Consider the following 27,245-nt stretch of genomic DNA (forward strand, 5'->3'; position numbering starts at 1 on the left):
CAGAAAGTTAAAATGTTACCATCAACCTGTTCTATTGAATTCTTGATTCTGACTGTTTGGAAAGTGTTGATTAATTTTCTATACCAGCAGCTCTGAAAGTAGTGCAGCTCCAAATCACACGGTTTCTATTAATACGCTCATTCTATTACCCGAATATTTTATTCCTCACATACTGTGCGTACTTCCTGTTCATTTCAGGAACAGCACATGTTGGATGAATTAGCAAGACCACAAACATGGGCTGGAGCTCACAGAAGGCATCATTATGAACCCTCTTCCACGCCCACACCCCCATTTTATATTTATCAGACTCCTCCTCCAGCTCCACCTCCAGCTCCACCTCCAGCCCCTCAGCCTCCCCAAATCATCCAACAACCTGTAAGAGAATGAGTCAAATTAATATCTTAAAGTACCAGTATCTAGGCTTACCCTGAACCAAACTGATTTGCATTAAGAATTCAATCGTTTTTTTAAAAACAAAAATGCACGTTTTTTTCTTTCTCTGTAGGTTCCACATCCGCCCGCCACCATCATTCAGCAGCTGCCACAGCAGCAGCCACTTATAGCACAGATTTCACCAGTCCAACCTGCACCCTGCAGATCCGGTAGCATTAAAGAGGGTATGTTGTTTTTAATATTTAAGAAGGTCATAATATTTGTAACTCTTGGCTGAAAATAAAGACTTTAGGATGTGCTGTTATGGTAAAATAATCCAGTTTGGCATGTTATTAGTAACTGCACTTCACCCGAAGTAACTGCACTTCACCCGAACACACTGTCACTGATTATTTTCCCAAAACAGCACACCTCCAAGTCCAGCAACAAGGTCCATAGGAATAGCATGACGGTAAGCCTGTTGCTTGCATTTAATTCGATGTCGATCCTCAGACATGGTCGAACTGATGCTCATGCAAAATGCTCAGATGCACCAGATCATCATGCACAACATGATGCTAAAGGCACTTCCACCGATGGCCACCGGCACAAGCGCGAGTCCTCGTGTAGGCCAGGTGACCCTTTCCTCCTGAAGCATTATTTGAGGCTCAAAAGCTACTTTGCTACTTGTTAACAGCTCAACTGTAATGTTTAGGAGAACAACACAAAAGTTAGAGGAGGTGCTGTCCACCATCATCACTATGGGCCTCAACCACTCCCTCCAATTGGCTACTCGGCTTGGCCGTCTATGATGTCAGCACAAAAGGCAGGGGCTTATCACCCATCTATTCAGCACATAACCGGCCCGGTAACATTGCCTCCGCTTAACACGTAGGTTTTTATTTTATTTCTATTTTTTAAACTTTATTATTCCCATTACAGCTGGATGATTTTACATAGACTTAATTTATATATGACAGATGGTGCAATGTAATTTCTTTGTTATTTCTTTATTTAAAAATTCCCTGAATCCTTAAGTGTCACTGTCGACGGAATGAAGACGAGATTTCCTGTTGGATTCCAAGGTGTGTTAAAGAACATATATTCATACATTAATCACATTTATAATTTACTTCACACTAATTAACTTTCATTTATTTCTCCCAGAGTCCTTCAATCCTTTTGGGGTTCTGTGAAGATAAAATATACACATGTTTATTTACATTTTTGGTTGAAATACTGGATGTGCATCTTTGTAAATTAATAATAAAGTATTTAAAAATGCTTTAAAGATATTTCTGATTTATTTGCTTACTTGTGCTTGAGCTAAAATACACATATTTGTTACATTGCTTACATTTATATTAATGACATCATATGGGTAAATATTGTCCATTACCTCATCACATAAACCAGTCTTCTTTTTAACTATTGACTTTTGACCAGAGGCAAACAATGACAGCAATGTGTTGCCAGATCCACTTTTAAGCTTTAGCTGTAGCTTTTTCTTCATCTTATTTTATCTGTATATTTAGCATACATAATAAGAGACGGATGTGAATAATACCAATGGTACATACATAAAAGAAGAACATAAAACCTATTTGATTATCTGTAGAGAGTGTATTGTCTTCCCTGTTCTATCACATTCTCATTTATCTCAGCTACATCACCAGATGAATGTGTGTGGCAATGTATAGATCTATATTATCTATAGCAATATATGCATTAGTGCAAAAATTTAAGGACCTTTGCTTATTTATTATAGACATACAATGGCTCCATATGTAGAGATCAGACTCCTAACACAAACATTAAATTTTGAATTAACATCATTTTTATGATGCTTGGCAAAAACTATTGAAAGACGTTAACTTTAAATGATTACACACTCCCAATTATAGTCATATGTTAATGATCGAATTTAAAACTCATCTGAACTTCCTTTTCATTTAAAAGAACATTTAGAGATTTATATCTGAATATACTAGTACAGTGGCTTAGTGGTTAGCACTGCCCCCATGAATTTTCATGTTCTTTTTGAGCTTGGTGGGTTTTCTCTGGGTATTTCGGTTTTCTCCCACAGTTCCAAAGATTTAAATAATCGGTGTTCCCAAATTGCCCAGAGGTAATCGCCATAGGTCTCCACGGTCCCTAGTGCTACATATGTTTCTAGCTGGATGAATGGATTTGTGTATATAAAATAATAGCTTAAGTTTTATAAATGCACGATCTGGCAACCCAAAGCGTAGGCTAGTTGGCTAAACCGAAGCGATGTTCGATTCCACCAATGTGACTCTGACTCATTGATTCGAATGACTCGATCCGATTCCCCGGTTTATTTGATTAAATCTACTTCTAAAGCACGTTTCAATATAAAATAAATTAAAAAATATATAACGGGGATATAATTAATAAATACGTACTAATATAAAATGAATTACTTAATAACGTGGATAACGAGAAATTATGAATCTTCAGAGTCGAGTTCCAGAACCGAAGAACCGACTCCTTTTGGGACTCGGCTCCCAGGTCTAAATAGAGTAATAGTGAGGATTGAACGGCGTGTCGCATTTGATGTGGTGTTGAAGTTTGTGATTTTGTAAAGATCCTGGCACTAACAAACAGGCAGGTGACTGAGTCTTCGTGGTGGTTTGTAATGTATGAATGGATAGTTGATGGACTGTCGTCGCTGTTTGTTCCGTTTTCCGTGTTTTCTGGAGGGAATTCACAGAGCTGGCCTACGGACGGTAACCCGCCGCCGACACCACCACGAGACCCGGTCACTTCTGAGACACAACAACATTACCGACCTCCTAAGCGAAACTATCAAAGGTATATATCCTTTATATAGTTTTAATTTCCCTTTAATTTAATTCTCTCTAAACACCGGGTTACCTTTAAGCTAGCTAAGCATGGCTGTGTTCCAAATGCCCGCCTGTCTTATAAACAAACTAGTGCCCTACACAGGTTGCTCGTGCGCCATGGCGCGCGCACGAAGCGTTATGATTTAAGTGCAACCGTCAAACTGAGTTAGCTTGTTAGCAAACACAGGCTAGTTAATTATTAGACCAATCACTAGCATTGTTTATACCTTTCCAAGAAACCCTGGCAGGTATTTAGTAAAACATTTTATTATTTAATATCGAGATGTAGGTAAGTTAGCCTAGCTCAAGCTCAAGGATTGGCAAGCATATATAGTAGCCTGATGTATATATAAATACAAGAGAGGTTTTATCTGTACATTGGTGAGAACTCGCTCTTTTAATGATATATTTACGCTTCATAAACTGGAGGACCAAAAACCAGTGTTGGAAAAAATTCTGTCAAGAGTTTAATAAAGCTCATACAGTACTTAGATGTCTGCCTAATGTTATGAACAGTTATATGCCGAGTTTAATAATGTTCTTTAAAATAAGCTACTAATAAGCTACTTGCTCAATGTAAACAAACACCTGCACCAATAGATATTAATTGGAAAACTAAACTTAATATTATTACTGGGATTAGTTTATATTTTCACCTCTTAATAATAGCACTGAAGTGGTATAAATGAATTTTAACACACAGATTGTATTTGGCTGACGACAAACTTAGTGTAAACTAGGAGTAAATAAACTTTTCTTTATCCTCTCTTTTAAGTTGATTGCAATAAGATAAATTGACAGTAGAATTATGAACTAGGTAAATTGTACAATTTCCTAATGTTAACCAAACCAATACCACACAATGTTGTTAAACCAAACAAAATCAGCCTAATTTTTTAGCTCTAACCTTTTAACCATTTCTACACACATTACTGTTAACAAAGGTACTTTAGCCAGAAAAAAAATTAATAAAAAAAAATAAAACCTAACCTGCTTGTTTGTTTTAATATTAATTATTACATCATAAAGCTCATGAATTTATATTCCAAGCGTATAAATATTTTCTAAGGTCAATATAAAAAGGATTTACAATACAGAGAAAAAAAGTTGGTAATCTATGCCCTGCTTTAATATGAATTACTATATCAATGTGGCGGTCAGCGTGTTGCGCTGCTAAGGCATTATTGAAGACCTGCTTGCTTTGATAGCCGCCTTCAGCTCATCTGTAATGTTGTTTCGGGTGTTTCTTGTCTATCTTTACATATTATAAAAACAAAATTTTTATTTGGCCGGTTTAGGCGTTCCTCAACAGTTGTACCATTAGGCAGCGTCATGATCAACTTTTTTGTCACAATGTGAGGTAATAATATATCTTTTTTGATTACCAGATCATAATTAACTAGATGTACGTAGGTGTAACAGCCATTATACCTCTAGTTATGTATAAAATGACTAGCCAGTCAGTGCTCCGTCCTTACCTTGAGGCCCAGAGGAAGAAAGTAAATACAGGTGGAAGAGAGTTGTTCTCACAGAGGTTACTGATCAGAAGAAAAATAGAAACTCTAGTGACTTAATGTTTTCATCATGTGGAGCAAATATAGGCAGAGAGATTTTATTTATTCCAGTTAAATAGAAAAATTCCGATCAAGTGTTTACACGGCTAATTGAAAAGAATAACTTAACCTTTTATTCTGACTAAAAAATCAGTCTGATCGAGCTGGATCTTGTCAAAGTTTTTAACTGAGGTGTTTATGTGATGCATTTTTAGTTGAATTGAGCTATTATTCCGTGTAAACGTACCTACTGTTGTTCATCCTCAGCTCAAACAAAGCATGGACCCAATAAACTAATAAAAAGTTGTGTTGTGTTTAGAATATGTGGCATATCTCAAGTTATGGCCTTTGTTTACCACTTGAACAAAAGAAAACGCAACAATATGCGAAATCAAATCACGCCACTTAGTTTTATGTTTCATCTGGACTTGAATGTTCACGTGATCTGATGTTGCTATTCTGTTCTGTCTAACGCAGCGTCCACTCTCCTGATGGTGTATCAGAGCATGTGGAAAGCAAACGACCAAGACGAGGTAACTAGATATATTTAAAATCCACCCCGTCCGTCAATAAGCATGTCGTGACTTAAACCATTTAATGTCATTCCTTAATCAGTCACTCGTCCTTTGCAGATGTGATCGTCCAAGTTGTCAAGAAGACTTTCGCAGGGTTTGCAAGGCTGCTTCGATTGCGACAGCACAAGCCATGTCATTATGAAAAGGACAGGGATTGTAGAAATGCACAGGTTTGTGGTAGTCTGATTGTCATCTGGAGCTTTCATGCAATATCTAAATTGCACCACAGTCTAAGTCTATTTTTAAACGATTCTCTAGATCGGGCATGTCTCTGTAGTGGGAATCGATGAAATTCGAAGCAACGGCATAAATAAGTGGACGGTTGATGAGGATGTTAAAATGGGTAAGCACAGCGTACACTGAGGACTCCACTTTCTCATTCTGAAAGAGCATACAAGATTGAATTGATGTAAAAGCAAACCCATCACAAGTTTGAGTGGAACATACAGATAAGAAAAGTAAATACTGAAGCACCCCTGCATCATACAGTATTTTGTATTTCAAAGATTGCATGTTTATTGTAAAGTTTAATATACAAGTCGTTTGAGGTAATTTTTTTAAAATTTTATTTAAATTTTTTTAATGGAGAATTTCGCTTAATGTTTCTGCACATCTCATCAGCTAAACAGAGAGAAATCGGGCTGAGTGGTAAAGAGAGGAGCGTGCCAAACTTCTGCTTAGGTGCCCAGCCCTTGATCAGGAAACCTGAGTAAGTATACAAAATTCCAGACGCATGGGGAGACTTTTGGTATGAAGCGTGCGGTGTAGACGCGTTTTGCTCGCTCCCACAAATAGCTTTTCAGTTAACCTATTAAACCTCAACACTTTAGGCATTAAGTTCCCAATAATCAGTATCAGGCTCTTCTAGTTCGTTCTTTTTTGAGAATATGTCAAAGACGAGGGCGAAAACTGCAGAAAAGAGTGGGGATTCTCCTCCACCCAGTAGCATTACCATGGCCAAGATTAGCCTGTAGCTAGACGAGCATCAAACGGCACTTGCAACCGATTTCAAGTCACCTTTTGACTTGTCATCTACGCTGGTCAGTATAAAATCCTCAATTGCCGCAACTGAAACTGATCAGCGTCGTTAAAAACTTGAAAGCGCAAGCTGTAGTTTAAAAGCACAAAACGACCTTTTTAAAGCTAAACTAGCGGATCTGAAAAGTCGCAGCAGGCGCCAGAATATTCGAATCATTGGATTACCTGAGCAGGTTGAAGGTCCGCGGCCAACCATATTTTTTTGGCAAGGACGTTCTTGCTTCGCCCCCCGAACCGGATCGAGCTCATCAGAGCCTCGCCCCGAAACCTGCTCCAGGAGAGAGGCCTCAACCTGTCATCCTGCGATTCCACCGCTTTCAAGCTAAAGACCTGGATATTCGCGAAGCTTACAGACGACGTGTTCTGACCTGCAACAGACATAAACTTCGCATCTACTACTCCTGAGGGGGTCAAACAGCGGGCCGAGTATAAAAGCTCCATTAACGAGCTGTACAAGGGCGGGTATAAACCAGCATTACTTTTTCCAGCTAGACTTCGCATCACACTGCCCAATGGAGAGAGGAAGTGGCTCCTCTTCCCTTTGGAAGCTGCTACATTTGTCAAGAACGTGAAAGCCGTCACATTAACATTACTTTTTCTGTTCTTCTGGGGGGTAGATTATTTTTGTTTTTTGTTAAGGTACTTTGTGTTATGTTTGTCAACTGTTGTTTGTGTGCTTCATTTGGATTCAATTATGTCTAACCTAGCCATTTATCCTTCTTTTGTGTTTTTTGTAACACCAGTTTAGGAAGACTGGCATGTATGTCTGTGCTCCCTCCCCCTTTTTTTTCTCCACCCCCCCCCCCCCCAATCCCCCCCCTTTGTACTCTTTGTTTTACTTGTCCTTATAATGGTATTCATTCCAATATTACTGTTTTTGTAATTTTCTCCATAACTTTTCAATGTAGTGTATCTTTCTAATGTCCTGTGTGATTGTGTTTTTTGGATGTTTTGATTGTTTATTTTTGTGTTGTGTATTCGTTATAAATAAATCATAAATAAAAAAAGAGATTATGAGCATTGGCATTGATGACGGCTTTACATAATTAAGTAAATGTAAAAAAAAAAAAAAAAAAACCCGCATAATTATAATTTTTTCCTTCATAGAAACAGTTCAGTGTTATTTATGGGCAACCAGGACAAACAGAGGGAGCGTCTGCACAGAACGTCACTGCAACTGTTGCCGTCGCGCCCTGTCCTCCCTGAGACAGACCCCTCCAGCCGTGCGCACAAACCATGCCTCACTGTGGAGGAGGTAGTGTATATGAAGGAGACATAAAGTATACTTGATAAAATCGCTAGCTCTAAGGGCTCTGTGTATAACGAGGTGGTAGTTAATAACGTTTTAGTTGTTGGATTTTTTTTTCTTTCAGTTTTATGTAACTGATCACTAGGAAGGAAGGTTTTTTATTAAAATCTTAAGGGAAAAAAAATAGGTCTGTTAATATTTTGATATAATTTAAGCATGATGGCAATTGTAAATAAAATCTGTTGCCAGTGTTAAACATTTATGTCTAAATTTTTAATCCTTGGTTTGTATTAACAGGGAAGTTTCTTCAATAATTATTAGTAAAATTTATAATACATTTCTCCATTCTACATGAATATTATTATTACCAATAAACAATGTTATATGCTTAAATGCTAATTGTTATACGACACTTTGAAATAAACCTGTATTAATATTAAATAAATGTACTTGTCTATTCAATATTATTTGAAAACAGTTGAAGATGTTTCTAATTATTATACTTTATTTAATTGAAAATAATTTAGAACTGCATTTTCATATGGAATCCCTTCGCATCCTCCTGCGTTTCAGGCCCTGAAAGAAAGCGGCCGTGAGCACTACAGAAAGTTGGTTGAGATGGTTTCTGAGACGTACTCAAAGAACAAACCGCTGCCGTTCGGACGAGTGAAACCACTAAAGTATGGAGGATCAAAATGACCGTTTATATTATACCTTACCGTTTTTACTTTGTACCACGTAACCTGACACAACCTAAAACAGCTCTGACTCTTTTGTTTTTAGCACGAGTTTTCCCCATGGCCGTGCTACTCCCGAGATCAGCAAACCTACACTAATCAAAGGTGAGTTTAACTGATGCACCCCTCCATCTTCATACACACATGAAGTATTGTGGTTAATTCTATGACTGTTTCTATTTTGTGTGCTATCCATAGTGAATCCTCATGTACCAACGTGGAGGAGTTCCACTTTGATTAACCACGTAAAGGACGGGTATATTTCACCTTGTTTTTTATTTTACCTTTATGCATTTTGTTGAAGCTTTTCTTTTTTTTAACACGTTGCTTATTTGTCAATTTCAGTGCACCAGTTAGTGATGTTGAGAGGAAGAAACAAGAACAAACGTTAAATAAAAGCAGGGTACACACACACATACACAGTATTTGCAGCATTTCAATTTCTCTGTCTAAAAGTTTATATAAGTAGTGCTTTGGCTTGATTGTGTGCTGCACCTCTGTTAATTTTCTCTTTTTCTATGTCCATCTCTTCAGCCACTAGATGTAGATCTGTCTGTCGAAGTAGAAACCCGGCTGAACCTCAAGGACAGAGAGACCACTGCAGTGTCCCAGCCAGGGTTTCAGCCCCGCACGGAACCAGTCCTTGACACAGGGAAACACTTGGAAGAGGAGTTCCCTAGACTGACCAAGGTAACTTGATAAATAACTTGGAAAAATTATTAAGCATTGAGCGGAGGACACTGGTAAAGTCCTGAAGCTGGATTAATTATTTTTTTATTTATAATTATTATTTTATTTATAATTCATTATCTTTAAATAACGGCACATCCTGACGTGATTTCCTCCTGTGTATCACAGTTTTACAATTTAAAAGTATTTAAAGAATGATGTTTTATAATGCGTAACCAACACATTTCCTTAAACTGTCTTGAACTTAATTGTGTGTGTTTGTGTTTGTGTGCGCCCCTGCACATTGTAGGAAATGCAGCAGGAGGTGAGCGCTGCTCTCGCACAGAGAGATCCAGATCTAATCCTGAGCAGCGGTTTTAAATTGCGCATCGCTCAGAGAGACCTGGCAACCCTGCAGGAAGGAACCTGGCTCAATGATGAGGTTAAATTAATTAATTAATAAAACCTAGCATCATGATGTATCATGTAAGTTATGATGGTATGAGTGTAAAATGTATATATAATTAAAATAAAAATAAATAAAAATAAAATAAAATGTATGTACAGTATTTATATATGTGAGTAAAGTATCCTGTTGCTCTGGACAAACTTGTTGGACTGGAGAATTCTTCAACAGTGTGGTGTAATAGAAATTAAATCGTTCTTATTAGATGAACATTAATTCTTTCTTTTCTTTCCGTCGGTCAGGTGATCAATTTCTACCTTAACCTGGTGATGGCGCGGGCGGAGCAGGAAACGGGCGGGAGAAAGGTGTACTGCTTCAGCACCTTCTTCTTCCCTAAGCTCCACGGGGGCGGCCACACCGCCGTGCGCCGCTGGACCAAGGCTGTCGACCTCTTCCTGTATGACATCATCCTCATTCCCCTGCACCTGGGGGTCCACTGGTCTCTCGCCGTGAGTCGCCTTTTCTGCAAAATTGCTTTACAGAGTCAGCTATATGGATCCTTTTAATAAGAGCGAAATGTTAATTAATTTTTTTATTTATTTTTTTTTTTATGTTTGTCTGATTTAGGTTGTTGACTTCCAGGCGAAGTCTGTGAGGTCGTACGACTCCATGGGTCAGAGGCATGACGACATCTGTAACCAGATACTGTGAGTGGCCATGCCAGGTTTCTATGGAAACAAATCGCACACCTTGTCTGACTGATTATCTGACGTGATTTTCATTTTGTAGGATGTACCTGAAGGAAGAGTACGAGGCCAAGAAGGGCAAAGACTTTGAAATCTTAAAGTGGACCGTGACCAGCTTGCGAGCCACTGTAAGCTTGCAGCAGGATTAAAAAAAAAAAAACACATTTACTTTCAATTTCTGTTATGTGTAATGTCTATTGTGTTGTTTTTTTTTTATTTACTTATTTATAATTATAGGAGGTTCCTCAACAGAAGAATGGAAGCGATTGTGGTGTGTTTGTTTGCAAGTATGCTGACTACATCGCACGTGGACGCCACCTTACTTTTAGACAGGTAACATTTACAGTATACAGTACATGCACACCAAATTTTTTTTTTTTTTTTGTAGTAACCTGTTTGTTTACATATTTTTGAGCTGTTCAATGTGAACTGGCATTGTGAAAGCCCTGCCTCCAACTCCCATCTCGTATTAGCAATTAGATGTGCCTGTAACTTCGTTGACGTGGAATTTCAGTCTGTTAGATTTTGAGATAAAGTAATGATTTTTTCATTTTAAGTGATATAAGCGCATTTTTCCATTTAAATTTCAAACTAGCATATCTTCTCTTACCGAAACAAAGCCTACATGCGACCCCAAGCCCAAAAACCATCTTGATGTGTTTTGTTACTCATCTTGGTCCCCCCCCCCCCTTTTTTTTCGCAAATATCTTCAATGTACAGATGATGTTTTGGCTAAGATTTGTAATGATAGACACAAAGTATTTATTGCATGTTTGTCTCTGTGTGCAGTGTCACATGCCGTATTTCCGTAAAGTGATGATCTGGGAGATTCTCAATCAGAAGCTGCTGCAGCAATAAAAAGGTTAAAAAAATAAAATGAAATAAACCGGACTTGAGCTGACCAAAGCATCGGACCACACAACGTTCATCCTCCACATTTTTCTACAGTCGGCTGGCTACTTGACTGGTCCTGTCCTACTTTAATCCACGTCCAGTTTGTTTATGCCGGAGGTGGTGGTTAAATCGCAGATGCGTGCGTGTGTGTGTGGGTGGACTCAAAGGCGAGGAGATTTGTGCTAGACCGTGACCCATTTAATCAGTATATTGAGTTTTTTTTTTTTTTTTTTTTTAAAGTGCTTTGTTAATGAAGCATGTGTGTCATTCCTACACGACTTATCACCCCTAGGGGGCTGTGTGTGTGTGTGAAGCTCTTGTGCTCTCTCTCTTGACTTTGAGATGTGATTTAAAAGAGTATTAGGATGTACACTAATGAAAAGAAAGCGCAGGACAGTCATTCGCTTCCTGGTGGCTAGAATCTGTTGTAGTGTTTAAAAAAAAAAAAGCAAACAAAAAAAAATACTGAAGTTTGAACCTGGCTAAAAAGAATGTGTGTTTGTGTAAGTTTTAACGCAACTGGATATGAAATGTTTTGTCTTTCATAGCAATCACAGGCTTTGACGGAAGTGAATGCATGTCAGACTTTACAGTACCTGAGCTGCGGATTGCAGTGAAAGCAGCAGTATTTATTGAGTCCTAGAGTGCCTTGATGATTATGATGACGGTTTATGGTCTGTAGATTTTTCTCACTCTACAGGATTCAAATAGATTTTTTAAAATACACTACTTGTGTGCTACTGGAAGGGTGTGTGTATGTGTGTGTTTTCCTGAAATGAGACATATATGAGGTATGTACAGTAAGAAATGAGTGGTGATGAAGCACATACCCGTTTTGATATATTACATCTGGATTTTATGCTATATTTATAATGCAAGTATTGTTTATTTTCTTTTCTTTTTTTTTCAAACTGAAAGTGCAATGAATGCCAAACTACAGACAAGATTTATTATTGTTTAGTTCTTCTTCTTCTAGTGCATGCTCAAGCAAAGCCCTTTAAAAAGGAGTAACAAGTAGCATTATTAATCTCTGGCCTATCTATTGTGTTACTGCATTATGAAAAACAGCATTTCTTTTTCTCTCTTCATTCTGGCTTTCAAAAAACTGTGACAGTAGGTAGATCTGCGATGCTAAATCGCCTCTTGGGCAAATGTAGGAGACATTTTCGCAACCTTCCTCATACCTGTGCAACATTCCCAGCTTTAATGCAGAGATTTCAGATTTTATGGGGAAAAAAATCTTTTTCTTGCTCCTTTATTTTTCTAATGCAAAACTTTATTTATGACCTGACAGTTTTATTATTTGTTTAAAATAGAAAATTAGTGTTATATTACCTGTTTGTGATGTGTTAGATTAAAGTGTGTGTTGAGGGACTTACAAGATGAACTGAGATGTCAAGGCCTACTGTATATGCGATGTTTTTTTCTGTTTGTTTTTGTCGTCCATGCAGAATGTTGGTAATTATTTTTATAAAGAATAAAGTACTGGAGAAAAAACATTGTCTTTTGCCTTGTTTGGGATTTGTAACATGCTTAAGAGAAAACAAGCACTGAATTCCCATGAAGAATTTGATTATTTAGCCTAAAACCTCATTAATAAATAAAACAGGCTGGATGAAAAATGATTGCATTAAAAGTTTAAACAAATTGTCCACGTACTTTTATTAAAATTTTAAATAGAACGAACAGTCTTCTGAAGGTAGGCGTTGGGGGCATTGCTGAGAATCTCTTGAATTTATGCCTTCAAGTCCTCCAGAGTTTAAGGATTTTTTATTTTTTTTTTTACATCTTGTTCTGTGTTTAGCCCATAGGATAAAAATCCCATGGAGTGAGACCTGGACTTCTTGGAGGCCATTCATGAGGTCCACATCGTCCCAGCCATGTCCTGGGAATTGCTGGTCTAACCAAACTCAAAGCAAATTGATGTGGTTCTTCAGTGATACTACAAGTTCTATTGCCATTAAATATTGCCTAGTTAATTTTCACCCAACCTCTATTTAATGTGCACTTCATATTTTATAGATTTTATTTAACTATTTTATATTGTTTTTTGTTTTGTACCCGCTGTATGAAAAAGAACCTTTGTTAAATTAGTGCCTCGTATTACATTATCTACAGTAGAAGTGACACTTTTTCACTGTGCAGTTTTTTTCCCCACTGAAAACTAGATGTAATGAAAATATCTCGCCACCAGGGGGAGCCGTCACGTATATCTAGTGTATACTATCTGTACAAACTTCAAACAAGAACCTTAAAGATATCAAACTCAACATCAAAGTCAGCTCTATTTATTAGCATTTTTTATGGCTAAATTGAAACATTGACACAATAATCAGAAATGAATTCCCCTGAATGAGCAGTAAACACAGTTTCAGGCTTTATCTTACAAACCACATTCGTTTAAACTAATAGAGAATTCCAGCACACACACACACACACACACTTGAGTGTGATTATGATATTTAAAAAAAAAAAAATTAACATGGTTAAAAATGGGAAAAGGAAAACGTTAACGATTTTGTCACGGATGTCTTCAGAGTGTCAACAGCTATCCTGAAATTAAATTTTTCATATTTCAGTATCAATTTAATTACAGATAGACAGTAAACCTAGATGAGATGAGATTAAATTTCTTCTGAACCCACACGAACACCTTCCTCGTCGGTGAAAGTTTAGATGACTCTGGTTGATGAAGAGGTGATGAAGGTCTCTGGTGCTAAAGCCTTTCTGAATTGGGGATGGAAACCAAAACACGACCCAGTTCTGACCTGAAATAAGACCGCCCACTTCCTGCCCTGTTTCGCCCTCACGCGGTCCCCTGGTTAATTTATCACCGTCTCTTAATTATTCACACACCTTTGTGTGTGTGTGTGTGTTTGTGAGTGAGTGAGCGAGATGGAAACACCAGCAGTTGGTGATCATGGGAGTGTAAGAGGATCTACTGCTACTGATATACATACGATATCTGAGAAAGATCTAGACTGGCGTGTAAACAGTATACAATATGATGAGTCTTTTTTTATAAACAGATGAGGGACTTATCGATGCACCTAAATGGCAGTTTTGTGAGTGAGGTTAATTTCAATTAGAGGAACATTTCTTATGGTCTGACATGGACACCTGAAGGATTCACACAACTTTAAAGCCAGGCTACTCCTACGTCTTCCTTTTATCCAGTGTTTAGTCTCACCTGAATACTATAAATCTCTACTACTGTATATAATAAACACCCTGTAAACACACACTGTACTGTTTGTCTTTGCTCTAGTGTGAGTTATTATCCCACTATCCGGTGTGACCCAGACGAGCTTTTCCATTCTGAGTCAGGTTTTCCCCTCCAGGTTTCTTCTCACACACCCCTGTCACCTCTGACTTGTTCTCTGCAAAACTTCTACAAATGAAATTGAATTGAACCGAAGACTATCTAATCTGTAGTTCCTTAGCGTAAGCTTTTGTGCCACAGGTCGAAGCATGGCACGGCGTGTAATCGCACGTACTTCTGCCCACCCGAGGAGCACTCGAGGCAGCCGTAGACGGTCTCCCGGCGCTGGTGAGACTTGCTGCAGAGAGCGCACAGGCCTTTGGGGATGTTGTGGTTGAGCAGGTTGACTCGCGTGTGCTTGTCCTCACGCAGGTACGACGAGGACAGGTCGGTCATACTCACTGCCTTCTCGTAGTAATCCGCGACGTCGTCCATGTACAGGTCAGAGTGCGTGAGCTCTTCGAACGTTCTGTCGTCTAGGAAAATGATGATTCACTAATTATTATTATTATAAACAGTCTTATATATATTGTGTACATGTTCAGAGGGGGCATGTAACTATGTTTACTCCGTCACTGGATTTTGCTACAGTTGTACTTTACTCGAGTAGTTCTATTAGTGGATACTTTTTACCTTGACTTCACTATATCCTACAACAAATATCTGTACTTTCTACTTCACTACATTTTTGCGAGGTTGTGCGTTATATAACCCCAGAAGTGGGGGGGGGGGGGGGTATACTTTTGATACTAAAGTACATTTATAGGTATTAACTTTTGGACTTTTCCTCGAGAACAAATGAGCACTTCTACTTTTACTTAAGTAATATTTTGTTGTTTGTATGTGTTGCACGGACACACTGTGAACATTTCTGAGCCATTTGAAATCACATATGGATTTTGCTCAATAATGAATGAAAGACTTTGCAGACCTCATGGAAAAGGGTCTCTGGTCCAATCAGACAAACATGCAGCATTATGGACTCGGTACAAAGTTTTAATTACCCTGACAACATCATCCTGGTAGTGACGCATGGTGCTGGTAGCATCATGTTCAAAGTTACTCACATTTACCCAGTTACTGATCTTTGCTGGAAGGACTTCTCTCGGTAAAGTCTTTGTGCGCACAGTTCTAACTAATTTCAGGGTTTCACAGTCATGAGCTAAAATGCTTCCTGTAAGCAACAATGTTTCAATTCTCAAATTGAACTTCATTTAAGTCCCCTTAGCTTTGATTGCAGTGTGCAACATGGTGCCGAGTTTATGTGTGAAAATGAGTTCTTATGTTCCCAGAACCCCAGGATCATATCATCTACTACCAGTTTTCGAAGGACACGTTTCACGTTACCTGCTCTGAAGGGGTTCCCGTAAATGATTCCTGAAAGGAACCTTCGCAGCCTGCCGACTGAAAACCTCCCGATGAATCCACTGAGGTGCCCGCGCATCTGTTCTCGCTCAAAGCCTCCAACCGACTCCGGTGCTACACAGATATCTGTTTAGAGGGAGGAAAGTCAGGCTGGAGAACGTTAAATATTCTGAGCTTGTGATACATAGCGGCTGGTGAAGGAACGTCTTAGTTTATAGCTACTATAACATAAGTGATAACTCCACATTCTACAAGTTTACCCGTGGGTAGAAACGGATGAAAAGTATCCAGGCAGCCACCAACTTACCGAGACTTCCATCTAGTCGCACGTAAAGGTCAAATATGCTGAAGGCTATGGTGGTGTGGGCGGGAATTACGATGGCTTTGTCACGCCCCTTGGGATTATGGATGTCATCTATCTGAAACTACAGGAGAGACGTGTGAGTGAGCCTGTGTGTGTAGTCTTACGTGATATCGTTTGTGATATTTTATGATTGTGTGCACTTGTTTACACGCATTGTAGTCCCGTGCATGCCCGCATGGACGGTGAGGGAACACTGTCGAGTGGTTCGGATGCTCTCCATGACGACGCACAGGACGGTCCTCCCGCTGTCCTTCGACTGACGGATCAGACAGTGATCCAGGTCGACTTTCCTGGAGAGCCACACAGGGAGAGAGAGAGAGAGGGGTTAGGAAATTGATTTAGACACATATCAAACAAGAACCTTGCCAATAAGCAGACAGTTGGTGTGCCAAAGTTTGCACACCAAATGCATTTCCAAATAACTTCAAGACTTTTCCAAAATTTCTTAATAAAATAAAAGCCACGAATCCTTGTCACTTGTCACATCCAGTACCTCGAGCTCAGCTCCCTCAACAGGGTCGGAACCTCCACCTCGTGTTTGGTCACGACCCCGAAGGACGCTTTGACCGCCACCGAGTGGGAACCGCTGATGTTGACGCCCACTTCATGAATCAGATGGTTACCCAAACGGCCGTTTAGCGACACGTCTGACTTGTCTTCATAGTTGAGCAGCTGGTAAGAGGAGACTCCTGATATAGAGAAACAGCTCGGGTTACACCTGCCTTATAATAAATTCACGCTTCAGATCTGTTTGCATCCAGGTTGTAATGATGTGCTAATTTAATTAGAGAGAGCTTGTCAGAGCAAAACTCATGAACAAAAACATGTTTTCGTTTTTTTAAAATGGGATTTAAGTGTGAAACAGTGTAATAAACCATATTAGATAATTATACAACATCAATGCAACATCAAGTCGAGTAAAGCAAAAACATGTTGCCGTTGTATTCTTGGGTTTGCTGTTGTGTTCTTGTTTTGTTTGCTCGTTAATATGTGCTGGTTCCAATAACCTCACCATAAAGTATTTTCATTGACTGTAGTACAGAACTCCAGACTGTACCAGAAACACAGCATATATAATCAGAACCCCATTTAAGGTCATTAAAACTCCTACCTGCGGTGATCTCCTTCTCTCCCACCAGTATGTCCTTGAGTGAGAATGGTGTCGAGCCATATTTATTCTTCTTCCAGAAATGCCTGCTCTTCTTCCTGGTCACCAGGCTGAGGGGTTGATATCGGTCGGCCTCGCTCAGGCTCGGGACGGGAATCAGCCGCCCGGTGTCTCCCACCTGCTTTACAAAGTTCTTAGTGGCTGCTGCGAACATTGCAGAAACTCATGACTCGACACTCGTAGAATCAAATCGAAAGTAGTCCCTCTTTAACATTTAGAGGGTTAGATGGTATCAATATGTGCAGCATGTTTGCTTCCAGAAGGCATTGATGAGAGGAGAAGAAAGAAAAAGAGAAAGAGAGCCTCCTGTGGCCACTCAGGCACAAGTGATAAATAATGAACAGCCCAAAGAAAGGTGATAAGCCCGTCCTAACAAATGGGGTGCGCTCTTCTTCCATGTCTTCCACGTCAGAATCAGGTTGTTGATTATTTCCCTAAAACCGCACATCACTAAGTGTTTGATTATCCTTATCTAAAACGACGTTTTTGTCAACATAGGGGCAGAAAATGATACATTCAAAGAGGAATTATAGTGATAGAACAGGCCTCATTTCCTGTGGGATTATCATCTGTAACATCTGCTCTTCTGATTCTGCTAAAGCGAAACGTTAGATATAAAATCTTGGTCTGTTAAACTAATTAGTATAGACACTAGGAAGGAAAAGCGTAGCACAAAATGTACTTACATTACATATTATACTGTAAGCTCAGAGTTCAGAGCGGAGATCCTGTTTTCTTTATCCTTCTAAGAGAGTTATACAGTACATGAGGGAGAATATATATATATATATATATATATATATATATACTGTACATGATACATTTTTAGGAAGTAAGTATAGATGTCGTAAAATGTAGATGAATGACTATGCTGTAGACCCACCGCAGAACGCTGGTCTTTTACAACAACACTCCATTCTTAAAAGGGCAAAAATATTCACTATTTATGGAATAAGTGGCTCACACATGACCTCATGTGGCCCTCCTTGTAATTTCACCATTGGGTGGAGAAAAGTAAAGTCAAATCCTGTTTGAGGAACATTTTGCAACATGTGTGTGTGTGTGAGTCTGAAAGAGCGGTCTCACAAAGCAGTGTCTGTACAGAAAACAAGCTTCATTGTGGGCCACGTCTGGAACATCCCTGAGGTCAGAGTGTTAGTTGGGCGGTGATGACGATAACAACGGTAAATAGGGCTGTGTGCTCTGCCAGGTAGCTAACCCGGAACAAATTACCTAATTTAGTACACTCAACAACTGGGAGGGGACAGAGGGAATTGTGGGATGGAAATTTAAGGCTGTTCCTGTCCAACATTGCACGGGAGCTATGTAGAAGCAAGATCACAGAGAAAGATAAATATCGAGGGTTTATAAAGTGATTGTGCCGTTTGGAAAAGAGAGAAAGTCCAACCTAAATAGCCACAAGTTCTAATAATGCCTACTTTTTTAGAAAAAGGGTGTGCGGAAAGTATGCTGAAAATAGCTACAGGTCGTACCGTAACTGTCTGAGCTCGGCTGAATGTTCCCCCGAGCTTAAGCTGTGTTTACAATTCCTCCACATGGATCATCAAATGCAGCCACCGGGCCATCACCGCTGATTACGCACGAAGGTGCACCCAAAATAAAGTGATCCTCGGGTACGAATGAAGGCATTTCTTACCTCACAAGCACACACCTTAGCAATAAAACACCTGACGGAGTGATATGTTCTCCTCCTCTTATCTGTTTAAAGTTATATTTACTGATATGGAACGTCCACGGAACAAGATCTCACTTGTGTAGTGGTTTGTCTTGCAAAACGCTGCCTTCTAACCAACCAGACTCTAAAAAATTAAAAAAATCATTAAAAAACACAAAGTCTATGAACAGGACCTGAATCACAGACCCTGCAGTGAGTGAAAACAGCACAACTAACAACTCATGGATGATTTGAGCAGGGATTCCTCTGATGTGAGTCCCGAATCCACAGAGCCTCTGAATGTCCTGGACATCACAGCTGCTTTTCTCCTCTTCCTCTCATCTACCCTCCTTCATTCCACCTGTGGCCCGGGCTCAGGAAGCCGGGTGATATATTTCCATCCTTTAGCACCTCACTCGAACACAGCTGTTTTTGGCATCTCTGGGCATTAAGGCAAACATACTGTACACTGTACACCAAAAACTGCATACAGTACTTTAAAGGAAAATCTCTACGGATCAGGGTACTTAAGCGATTTAAAGTTTTAACTTTGTGTTATCCAAATCATAAAAAAATATCATTTTGGACATTTAGACATCAAGACTGCCTCCGCCCTCTGAAAGAAATACAACACATGCACTATGTAATGTCTGAGACATTTAAAATCACTTGTACAGAGTCTGTCATGCAACAATACTTTATTTCATGCTGCTTTATATTGTTGGGTTTGTTTCTGTGGGCTGTAATTCAGACCGCAAGCTTTCAACACAGTTTCAATCAGGAGGCTAACATGGCACAAAACATTCACTTTCTCCCCCTCAAAAAAAACATTTCTGTGTTTGTCTGGTTTTTTTGTCTGCAGGAATTCTCGTTTGTGAAAGATTCCTGTACATAAATAACCTCCTGGCAGAGGCAGCCATGTTTTGGAATAAATTGTTCTAAAAAGCAGTATTCAGTTGTCATTGTTGGCCAGCACAGGGTTGTTTTTCTGTTTGTTTTTTTACACCAGATCCCCATCCTGTTGAAACCTGCCCATTTGAGCCGGGCTTAGGACCTTAGCCAGGGGCTGCAATTTGGGCATTGGCTGGGAATCAAACCCAAGCCTTCTGCATAGCAGGTGAGAGACACCTACCACTGGGCCATCAATGACCGTAATAAGGTGAATTCAATTAAATTTTTATTTTTTCCCCCACATTATTCCTTGCTTACTTGTGTTCATTGTCTCTGGTTCATTAATGTTTCAAGTACTTGTTTCAGTGCACTGAAATTTGGGTTCTCCAGCTCTCTCTGAGAAAAAAAAAACACTCAGCATGTGGATGGGTGATTCAAAATAACCCCAAGGTATACAGTAAATGTGTGTAGGTGTGTGTGGTTACGTGAAAGTGTGTGGTGCACTAAAGTCCTTCCTAGGGTGTGTTCCTGGGTCATTCCTATGATATGCATCAGATCTACCGTACTAACCTGACTGAAAGTGGTTAATGAAAATGAATGAATGAATAAATAAATAAACGACTTTGCCAGAGGTTTTTCATAAAAAGAATGCATCATACATGGTATCAAAAAAGTCATCACAGATAAGGGAAACCAACACAGTGGATTAGTACAGTTAGCACTGTCGCCTTGCACCGCCAGCATCGAGGGTTTGATTCCCACCTTAGTTCTGTGTGTGTGGAGTGCATGTTCTCCTCATGCTTAGTGGGGGTTCCTCCGGGTACTGTAGTTTCATCCCACAGTCCAAGGACATGAAGATTGAGCTTATAGGCTTGTCTCTTGGGATAAGCTCCAGGTCCCTTGCGATCCTGTATACAGGATAAAGCGGTATAGACAATAGATGAGTAAGTGAGTGTAGGTCCACATCTGATGTTAAGTAACCTTTTGTTTTTTGGAGGGTGCCAATAATTCTGAAAGTCTGTATTAACTCAGTATTTTTATATTTTTATAAATGAAAGCATACAATACAATGTTAACTCAGTGACTTTGGCTCTGTTGCCTATATTCACACTTACATTACATTACATTACATTACGCATCTTATCCAGAACGACTTACAGAAGTGCTTTGAAGTTTACGTCATTGGATACAATGTTACTTGTGCAACTTTGATTGTTGCTTTTATGTTCTGAGCAGCTTTAGATGTTTTAGCTTCAGGTTGAGGAGAGATTTAGAGAGTGGCCGAAGTCATGATGAGGGAGGAGGCTGTCTCTCTCTCTCTCTACCTCTCTCTCTCTCTCTCTCTCTGTCTCTCTCTCTCTCTCTGTCTCTCTCTCTCTGTCTCTCTCTCTGGTGTCTCGCAGTGAGTGAGCAGCGCCTGAGCTGACCGGGAGACTGAGCGGAGCACACCGGCTCCCGGAGAACAGCAGGGATCCAGCGGGCATCTCTCAAGTCCTGTGAAGCACAAAAAGAGGAATAAATACCCCTCTCGCGCGAGGGGCTGCGAAAAGAATGGCCATGTCTCGCGCCTCCAGGACGTGCGTGTGGCTCGCGCTCTTCTCGACGCAGGTGCTGTGGGTGACGTGCAAGAAAGGTGAGTATAGAATTATAACTACTGACCTTATTAATGATATGGAACCAAATAAATAATGGATTAGAACAAATGCGCTGTTTTATGAATAAGAATGATTCATTATATAAGATAAACCTTTATTGTCCCACCAATAGGGAAAGTAAAAAAAAAAACAATTACAGCATCAACAGAGAAGAAAAGGAGAAAAAAAACTTTAGTAATTTTTACACTAAAGACAACAAATAGACAATAATAAATAAAACTGACGTTAGTTCTGATTGTACAGCCTTACAGCAGGAGATTATTATTATTATTATTATTATTAAGATTATTATTATTATTATACAATAGCTATGGTACTGTTATTCATTTATTTGTTTGAATTTCTGTAAAAGTAAATAAACACATGTAATACCAAATCAGCGACTTGACAGCATCACCTTGAATCTCCAGGGTCCAGGTTCCCGCTTCAGGGTCTGTGTGCATAGAGTTTGCATGTTCTCCCCGTGCTTGATGGTTTCTCTCCAGGGTACTTCGGTTTCCTTCCACAGTCCAAAGTCATAAAGATTAGAATAACGAACTTTCCCAAAAGTGAATGTGTGTGTGAATGTTGACCAGAGGTCCTACCACGGTCGTGAAAAAAAAAAAAAAGAATAAATACAAAGATCACTATTGGCCTCCACGATCCCTAGTTGGACTACAGAGGTGCGTAGATCAATTGATCTATACCTTATTCTATATCCAATACTAAAATCATACATAGACGTATATATTGCTTATAGTGATTATTACAGTCGCCTTGCGCCTGCAGGGTCTGGGTTCGAGTCCTGCCTCAGGGTCTGTGTGCATGGAGTTTGCATGTTCTTCCCATGCTTTTTGGGTTTCCTCTGGGGATTCGGGTTTCCTCCTACTATACAAAAATATCCAGATTAGGCTAACTGCGCATAGTGTGTGAATGTTGACCGGAGATCCTATCACTATCATAACAAAATGGAAATAAATACAATGGTAATCACCTGACCTCCACCTGACTCCAAGATGGATGGATGGAAACTCATATATACATGAGGTTTATATCTCCATATTTCTTTATGCACAGCCTGTACAAACAGCAAATATTTCATAGTTGTTTACACATTTCATCATCTTTTTGAAATGTGCCTAGATGCACGAGTATTTATACACACCCTTGAGGTTTTTTGAGAATCCAAACATCGAGTATGTGAAGGAAATTTGAACAAACGTGGCTCAGAAAATCTTAGCTGTAAACAGGTTTTTTTTCCCCCTTATTTGGTACTTCAGCACATTTTTCTGTGTTTTGGCTGCGATTTTTAGAAAACGTCGCAGTTCTGAGTAACTCTGTGGTTTCCAGGCTAATATTTTGGTTGGGTTTACCTGCCACATGTAGACACACTACCAAACCGGCAGATGTGCGACCGTCTGGGGAAAAAATAGTGCTCCAGGTAAAGGGCAAGTGGATGAGCGCAATCACAACGAAGCTTCCTGAATCTGTGATTACGTCTCAAGTGGAGCATCTTCTGCGCCTAAAGAAGGCCCTATTCATACTTATTAAACCCATCATTATTTCAGTTCCAACATGAACAACTCTGACCTCACCAAGACAGAATAAACTACAGCACAGTACTACAGCAGTTGGTTTATTTCCATGAACTATTTTGAAGTGTTTTATGATGGACAATCCCAGGCCGTGGCGTTTTGCTAAGACAAATGTTTATTTGCAGAAACACTTTTCCGTAACTGTTGAACGCTTCCAGAATTGGACCCAGACGATGGTGGTTTTGGTGTCTTCTGAGTCGATGCTTATTTGAGATTGAGGCGCTGGAGAATGAGAGGTTTCTAACAGGCCTGTTTTTACTGATGCCAGATTTTCAGAAGCTGCCAATTTTGGTTAACGCTCTCTCCCGGAGTGGAGACACGGGACACACCCTATCATATAGTTTGCTGTGTGAATCCGAGCTTAAAGGAACATATGTGTGGTGTGGTGTGGTGTTAACTCGCTTTCTAACTAGCTTCCTTATTCAAATGAGAATCATTATATACAGTAAGGCATGCGTATTATTAACCTGTATTAACATTCTACAGTACACTTGGCCTGCTCTCACGTTAATTACAGATGATTGATCTGTTTGGAGTTGAAAACCTGCTGGTTTCTTTTGTTTGCTTAAATATGAGCTAACAATTATATTGATTTTAGATGATAATATTTGCAATTTGCTTCAAATATGCATCTTAGAAAGACATCAATATAACCGCCATATTTGGTAAAATTGGTTCATTTAATTACAGATATGTTAATGAGATAAACATGGCTCATTGTAATGGCATAATCAACTTACAAAGCTGAAATATTACTTTTATTGTCCATACATTGATCCATCATCTAAACCACTTATCCTGTGTAGGATCAGGGATTCTTAGGGCACAAAGCGTGTACACCCTGTATGGGGTGCCAACACATCACACATACATTCACAATCAGACACTATGGGGAATTTGGAACAGAACGGAGGCGGGATTCGAACCTGCCACCTTGGGAAGCCCTAGCCACTAAGCTGCCATGCCACCATTGTTATTGGTATCATTTCTATACAAGACAACATCATACCCAGGGACTTGTACAGCAGATAGATCCCAATTGCATGTAATCATTGATATGGTTAACCATGTGGTGTTTTTATTAACTTTTGTAAGGAGTCACCAGTGTCAGTGTTCAGACAAAAAGGGAAAGATTTCAGCACAGCAAGTTTTACATTAACTCCAAGAGAAGCTTTTCCAAGGTGTGTTTTAACTCTACACATAACTCTAAATGGATAAAAACGTATGACGCAATCTTTAAAGAACTGCTGTGTTATCCGAGTAAATAAACCACTTTCAGACCTGCTGATTTTTTTTCCCCCAGCATATATAGAAAAACCCTCTCGTGACCGTCACGCTCGAAAGATTTTATGGAAAGCAGGAAACTGTTAATCATGTGCTTTAATTAGCTGACAAACTGTGTGTAGAGAAAACAAGGTGATTAGTTGGTTCTGAATAAAAATAAACTTTGTGTCTGAATTTGAAAGTGTCTCATGCATACTGCAGAATCATGAGGCTCATTATGTTAAACGCTGCATGCAGATGTGGGAGGGTGTGGCTTTTTCTTTCAGGCAGAAATAAAACTTGCCAGCAGGCAGAAGTTAAGCTGAACGTATAATAGAGGGCTTTGTGGTTTTCCCCAAAATAACATCTGCGCTCTCCCACTAAATTGGCACGTTGCAGTTGACTATATTTTTAAAGCATCGCAAAGATGCAGTTTCATATACAGTATGCTTCAGGATGAGCGCTAGCACAGCAGGTGCTTAGTGTAGTGTTGGGAAGTTGTAGGAAGGTGGCATTAGCCTGTGCCGGGTTTGTGTCTTTGGCACTGGTGTGACAATCTTATGGGTAGCGGTAAACCTGGTTAAGTTCAGCTGGAAGTCTTAAACATCACATCAAGTGCTGAAATAAAAAAACACAAACTAAAATCTTCCCATTGTAAACGTCGCTCTGTTAATAGGGTTGAATATGATTTTCTGCTGCAGGGAAAAAGCACCACATTTACGATGAAAGTGAAATCCTCTCTTGAGTCTCTGATGAGACCAACATAGCTTATTTTCTCTCTGATCTGTCGTCTCGCCGAGCGCCAGGCTGAGAGATAGATCTGTCTGGCAATGAGCCATAAAATCACAGACAAACCCAGATTACATAGTTTAAAAAGAGACACAGAGGCGCTCATCTACTCTGTGTGTGTGTGTGTGTGACATTTTGTGGTGAGAGTGCTATGAGATGAATGCTATCCATGAACACACGCACTTTAAAAAAAAAATCTTTTTCTCAAATTCCTCCATGCATCAGAGTGATTATCCTGAGATAACACCAGTTATCACTCACGCCTTTATTATTTTATTTAAAGAATAAAGAAGATCACATGTAATTTCTAGGCCTGGATCGGGATTCGCAATAATGGAAACGTATGGAATCTAAAAAAAAGTTTTGCAATTTAATAAATTATCATTTTACTGTAAAACCTTAAACGATGTACAATGGGGTGTTCAAACCAAACCAGGACTTGATGTGAATGACGATCCTGGTCGATGTGCAGCTGTTCCTGTGATCATTCAGCGAGTGGAACGCCTGACGCTTAAAAATCGACAGATAACTTGTGATTAATTCGCAGAAGAGACACATCTGTCTGTGAGAACGGTACACACAATCATTCACTATCACCACTTGTACATTACAGGAACTCAGCTGGAAGTTATTGCCACATCCCCCGTACAGTCCTGATGTCGCTCCAAGCCATTTCCACTTTAAAGGAGTTCCTGGGAGGCCAGCATTTCAAATGTAACTTTGCTACCTTGATGGTGTCCAAGCACAAGTGAAACGCTGGGATAAGTGCATTAGTGTAGCAGGGGACTATATAGAGAAATAAATGGGTTTTTACTCTCTTAACGCGTATGTGTTTTGCTATTCTGCGCAATCAAAAGTCCTTGTTTGACTTGAACACCCTTTGTTTAAACAGATATGTCAAAAATTGTATACCTTGAAATTAAACCTTTGTTTAATCTTAACTGTTAGAAATCTTGTTCAAACTTGTGACAAGCAAATAATTCGTTTCTATTATGCGCCACGAGTGTATATAATTTAAACATTTTATTAAAAAGTGAATTTTGGAACCAATTACACATATACGATACACAAAAAGATTTCCCCCATCTTTAATGATGATTGTAAACTAATGCATTAGTAATATTTCCGTGCTGTAGTGCGGTCTGATTGGGGCGAGACATTTTTATAAAGTAAAGATGCTTCTTTTTGAAATCGCATTTGCTTTAGTGGTAGAGGGTAGCTTTACATACTCTGTCCTTTTCTACTCTTGTTTTGGGTGCTTTAGCTTTAGTTTCTACCACATAATCCTAATAGGAAGTAAACATTAATTAAAATAATTTATAAAAAAAACCGTCATGTTATTAATAGAGTACTCCAACAGTTTTAATGTATGACACCAAGTCTGTAACAATTGGAATTTATATCAGATTTAGAGCATGGGTGGACGAATTTATACTTTTTTTCCTGTTTGAGATATTTTATTTTATTTTATTTTATTTAATAGTTGGTTGACAGTAAAGCACAATGTACAACTAGGATTAATTATAAGTTTTTAAAATCAGAAACCCTCTCTTCTTTACAATACACGGTCACTTTAATGTTAAATATATCCGGAGAAAATAAAGATTCTATACAGAACTGAATGTCTGTTACATGCGATATGAGTCTGAAACTTTGTCCAGCGACATACTGACATTTTGAAATAGTGACTTCCCTAACATCTGCCCCCTTAACCACCATTTATGGAAGAATTTTGCACAAAAAATATAAAAATTCTTATTTATGGTCACAATACTACACATGCAGTAGATTATTAGATATGAAGTTAAACAGGCCCACATACAATTTATGAGAATCTAATTTATTATTCTCTAACAAAGCTTTACTATAAGAAGACAAGCCTGTTCGGTCCTGATTGTACACCAGTTCGCCTCTGGTCTCCTGTTTTTTCCCTTCTGATCAAGACGAAACCTTGATGTGGTTCTCCGTTCCGCCTCGCTCACAGTCGCAGCACGATTGCCCCAGCAGCTGCAGAACTTAATCACAGGGTGGGGCAGATGGTCCAAGCACCGCTTTAATGAGGGATCTAAAGATCACATGACCTGTCTGTGCAGAAGTAATCCTGGTCATTTCATCTAAAGATCATATCGT

The 27,245-nt window shown here is 39.2% G+C and overlaps 4 protein-coding genes across 5 annotated transcripts in view; 3 read left to right on the top strand and 1 right to left on the bottom strand.

Annotated features, from left to right (window-relative positions):
• The window catches only part of zgc:112416 (uncharacterized protein LOC550509 homolog), a 31,321-nt gene extending 29,704 nt beyond the window's left edge, over positions 1 to 1,617 (top strand). Inside the window, exons 4-9 of the mRNA XM_053497841.1 lie at positions 199 to 378; positions 509 to 620; positions 889 to 1,010; positions 1,091 to 1,266; positions 1,414 to 1,460; positions 1,543 to 1,617. Coding sequence (XP_053353816.1) covers positions 199 to 378; positions 509 to 620; positions 889 to 1,010; positions 1,091 to 1,266; positions 1,414 to 1,460; positions 1,543 to 1,571 — 666 coding nt within the window. The 3' untranslated portion in view covers positions 1,572 to 1,617. The remainder of the gene's footprint in view (positions 1 to 198; positions 379 to 508; positions 621 to 888; positions 1,011 to 1,090; positions 1,267 to 1,413; positions 1,461 to 1,542) is intronic.
• Positions 1,618 to 2,917: 1,300 nt separating this feature from the next.
• Positions 2,918 to 12,608, top strand: senp2 (SUMO specific peptidase 2). The gene is made up of 17 exons (XM_053499667.1): positions 2,918 to 3,210; positions 5,273 to 5,328; positions 5,428 to 5,540; positions 5,629 to 5,713; positions 5,992 to 6,079; positions 7,516 to 7,663; positions 8,231 to 8,337; positions 8,441 to 8,499; positions 8,593 to 8,650; positions 8,740 to 8,797; positions 8,929 to 9,084; positions 9,374 to 9,505; positions 9,772 to 9,978; positions 10,097 to 10,176; positions 10,259 to 10,343; positions 10,453 to 10,548; positions 11,005 to 12,608. The coding sequence occupies exons 1-17, from the start codon at positions 3,035 to 3,037 to the stop codon at positions 11,071 to 11,073; spliced, it is 1,773 nt and encodes a 590-aa protein (XP_053355642.1). The 5' UTR covers positions 2,918 to 3,034; the 3' UTR covers positions 11,074 to 12,608.
• A 1,866-nt stretch (positions 12,609 to 14,474) lies between these two features.
• pjvk (pejvakin) lies at positions 14,475 to 17,422 on the bottom strand. Of its 2 annotated transcripts, XM_053499604.1 has the most exons (6): positions 17,212 to 17,422; positions 16,594 to 16,789; positions 16,249 to 16,390; positions 16,044 to 16,161; positions 15,719 to 15,862; positions 14,475 to 14,847 (listed from the first exon to the last, which is right to left on the bottom strand). In XM_053499604.1, the coding sequence occupies exons 1-6, from the start codon at positions 17,420 to 17,422 to the stop codon at positions 14,549 to 14,551; spliced, it is 1,110 nt and encodes a 369-aa protein (XP_053355579.1). In that variant the 3' UTR covers positions 14,475 to 14,548. The 2 variants fall into 2 exon arrangements, with proteins under 2 accessions (XP_053355579.1, XP_053355580.1); XM_053499605.1 differs by lacking the exon at positions 15,719 to 15,862.
• A 3,800-nt stretch (positions 17,423 to 21,222) lies between these two features.
• The window catches only part of col5a2b (collagen, type V, alpha 2b), a 29,709-nt gene continuing 23,686 nt past the window's right edge, over positions 21,223 to 27,245 (top strand). Inside the window, exon 1 of the mRNA XM_053498256.1 lies at positions 21,223 to 21,467. Coding sequence (XP_053354231.1) covers positions 21,386 to 21,467 — 82 coding nt within the window. The 5' untranslated portion in view covers positions 21,223 to 21,385. The remainder of the gene's footprint in view (positions 21,468 to 27,245) is intronic.

The sequence above is a fragment of the Clarias gariepinus genome, chromosome 6 (assembly GCF_024256425.1).
Source record: "Clarias gariepinus isolate MV-2021 ecotype Netherlands chromosome 6, CGAR_prim_01v2, whole genome shotgun sequence".
Taxonomy (NCBI): domain Eukaryota; kingdom Metazoa; phylum Chordata; class Actinopteri; order Siluriformes; family Clariidae; genus Clarias; species Clarias gariepinus.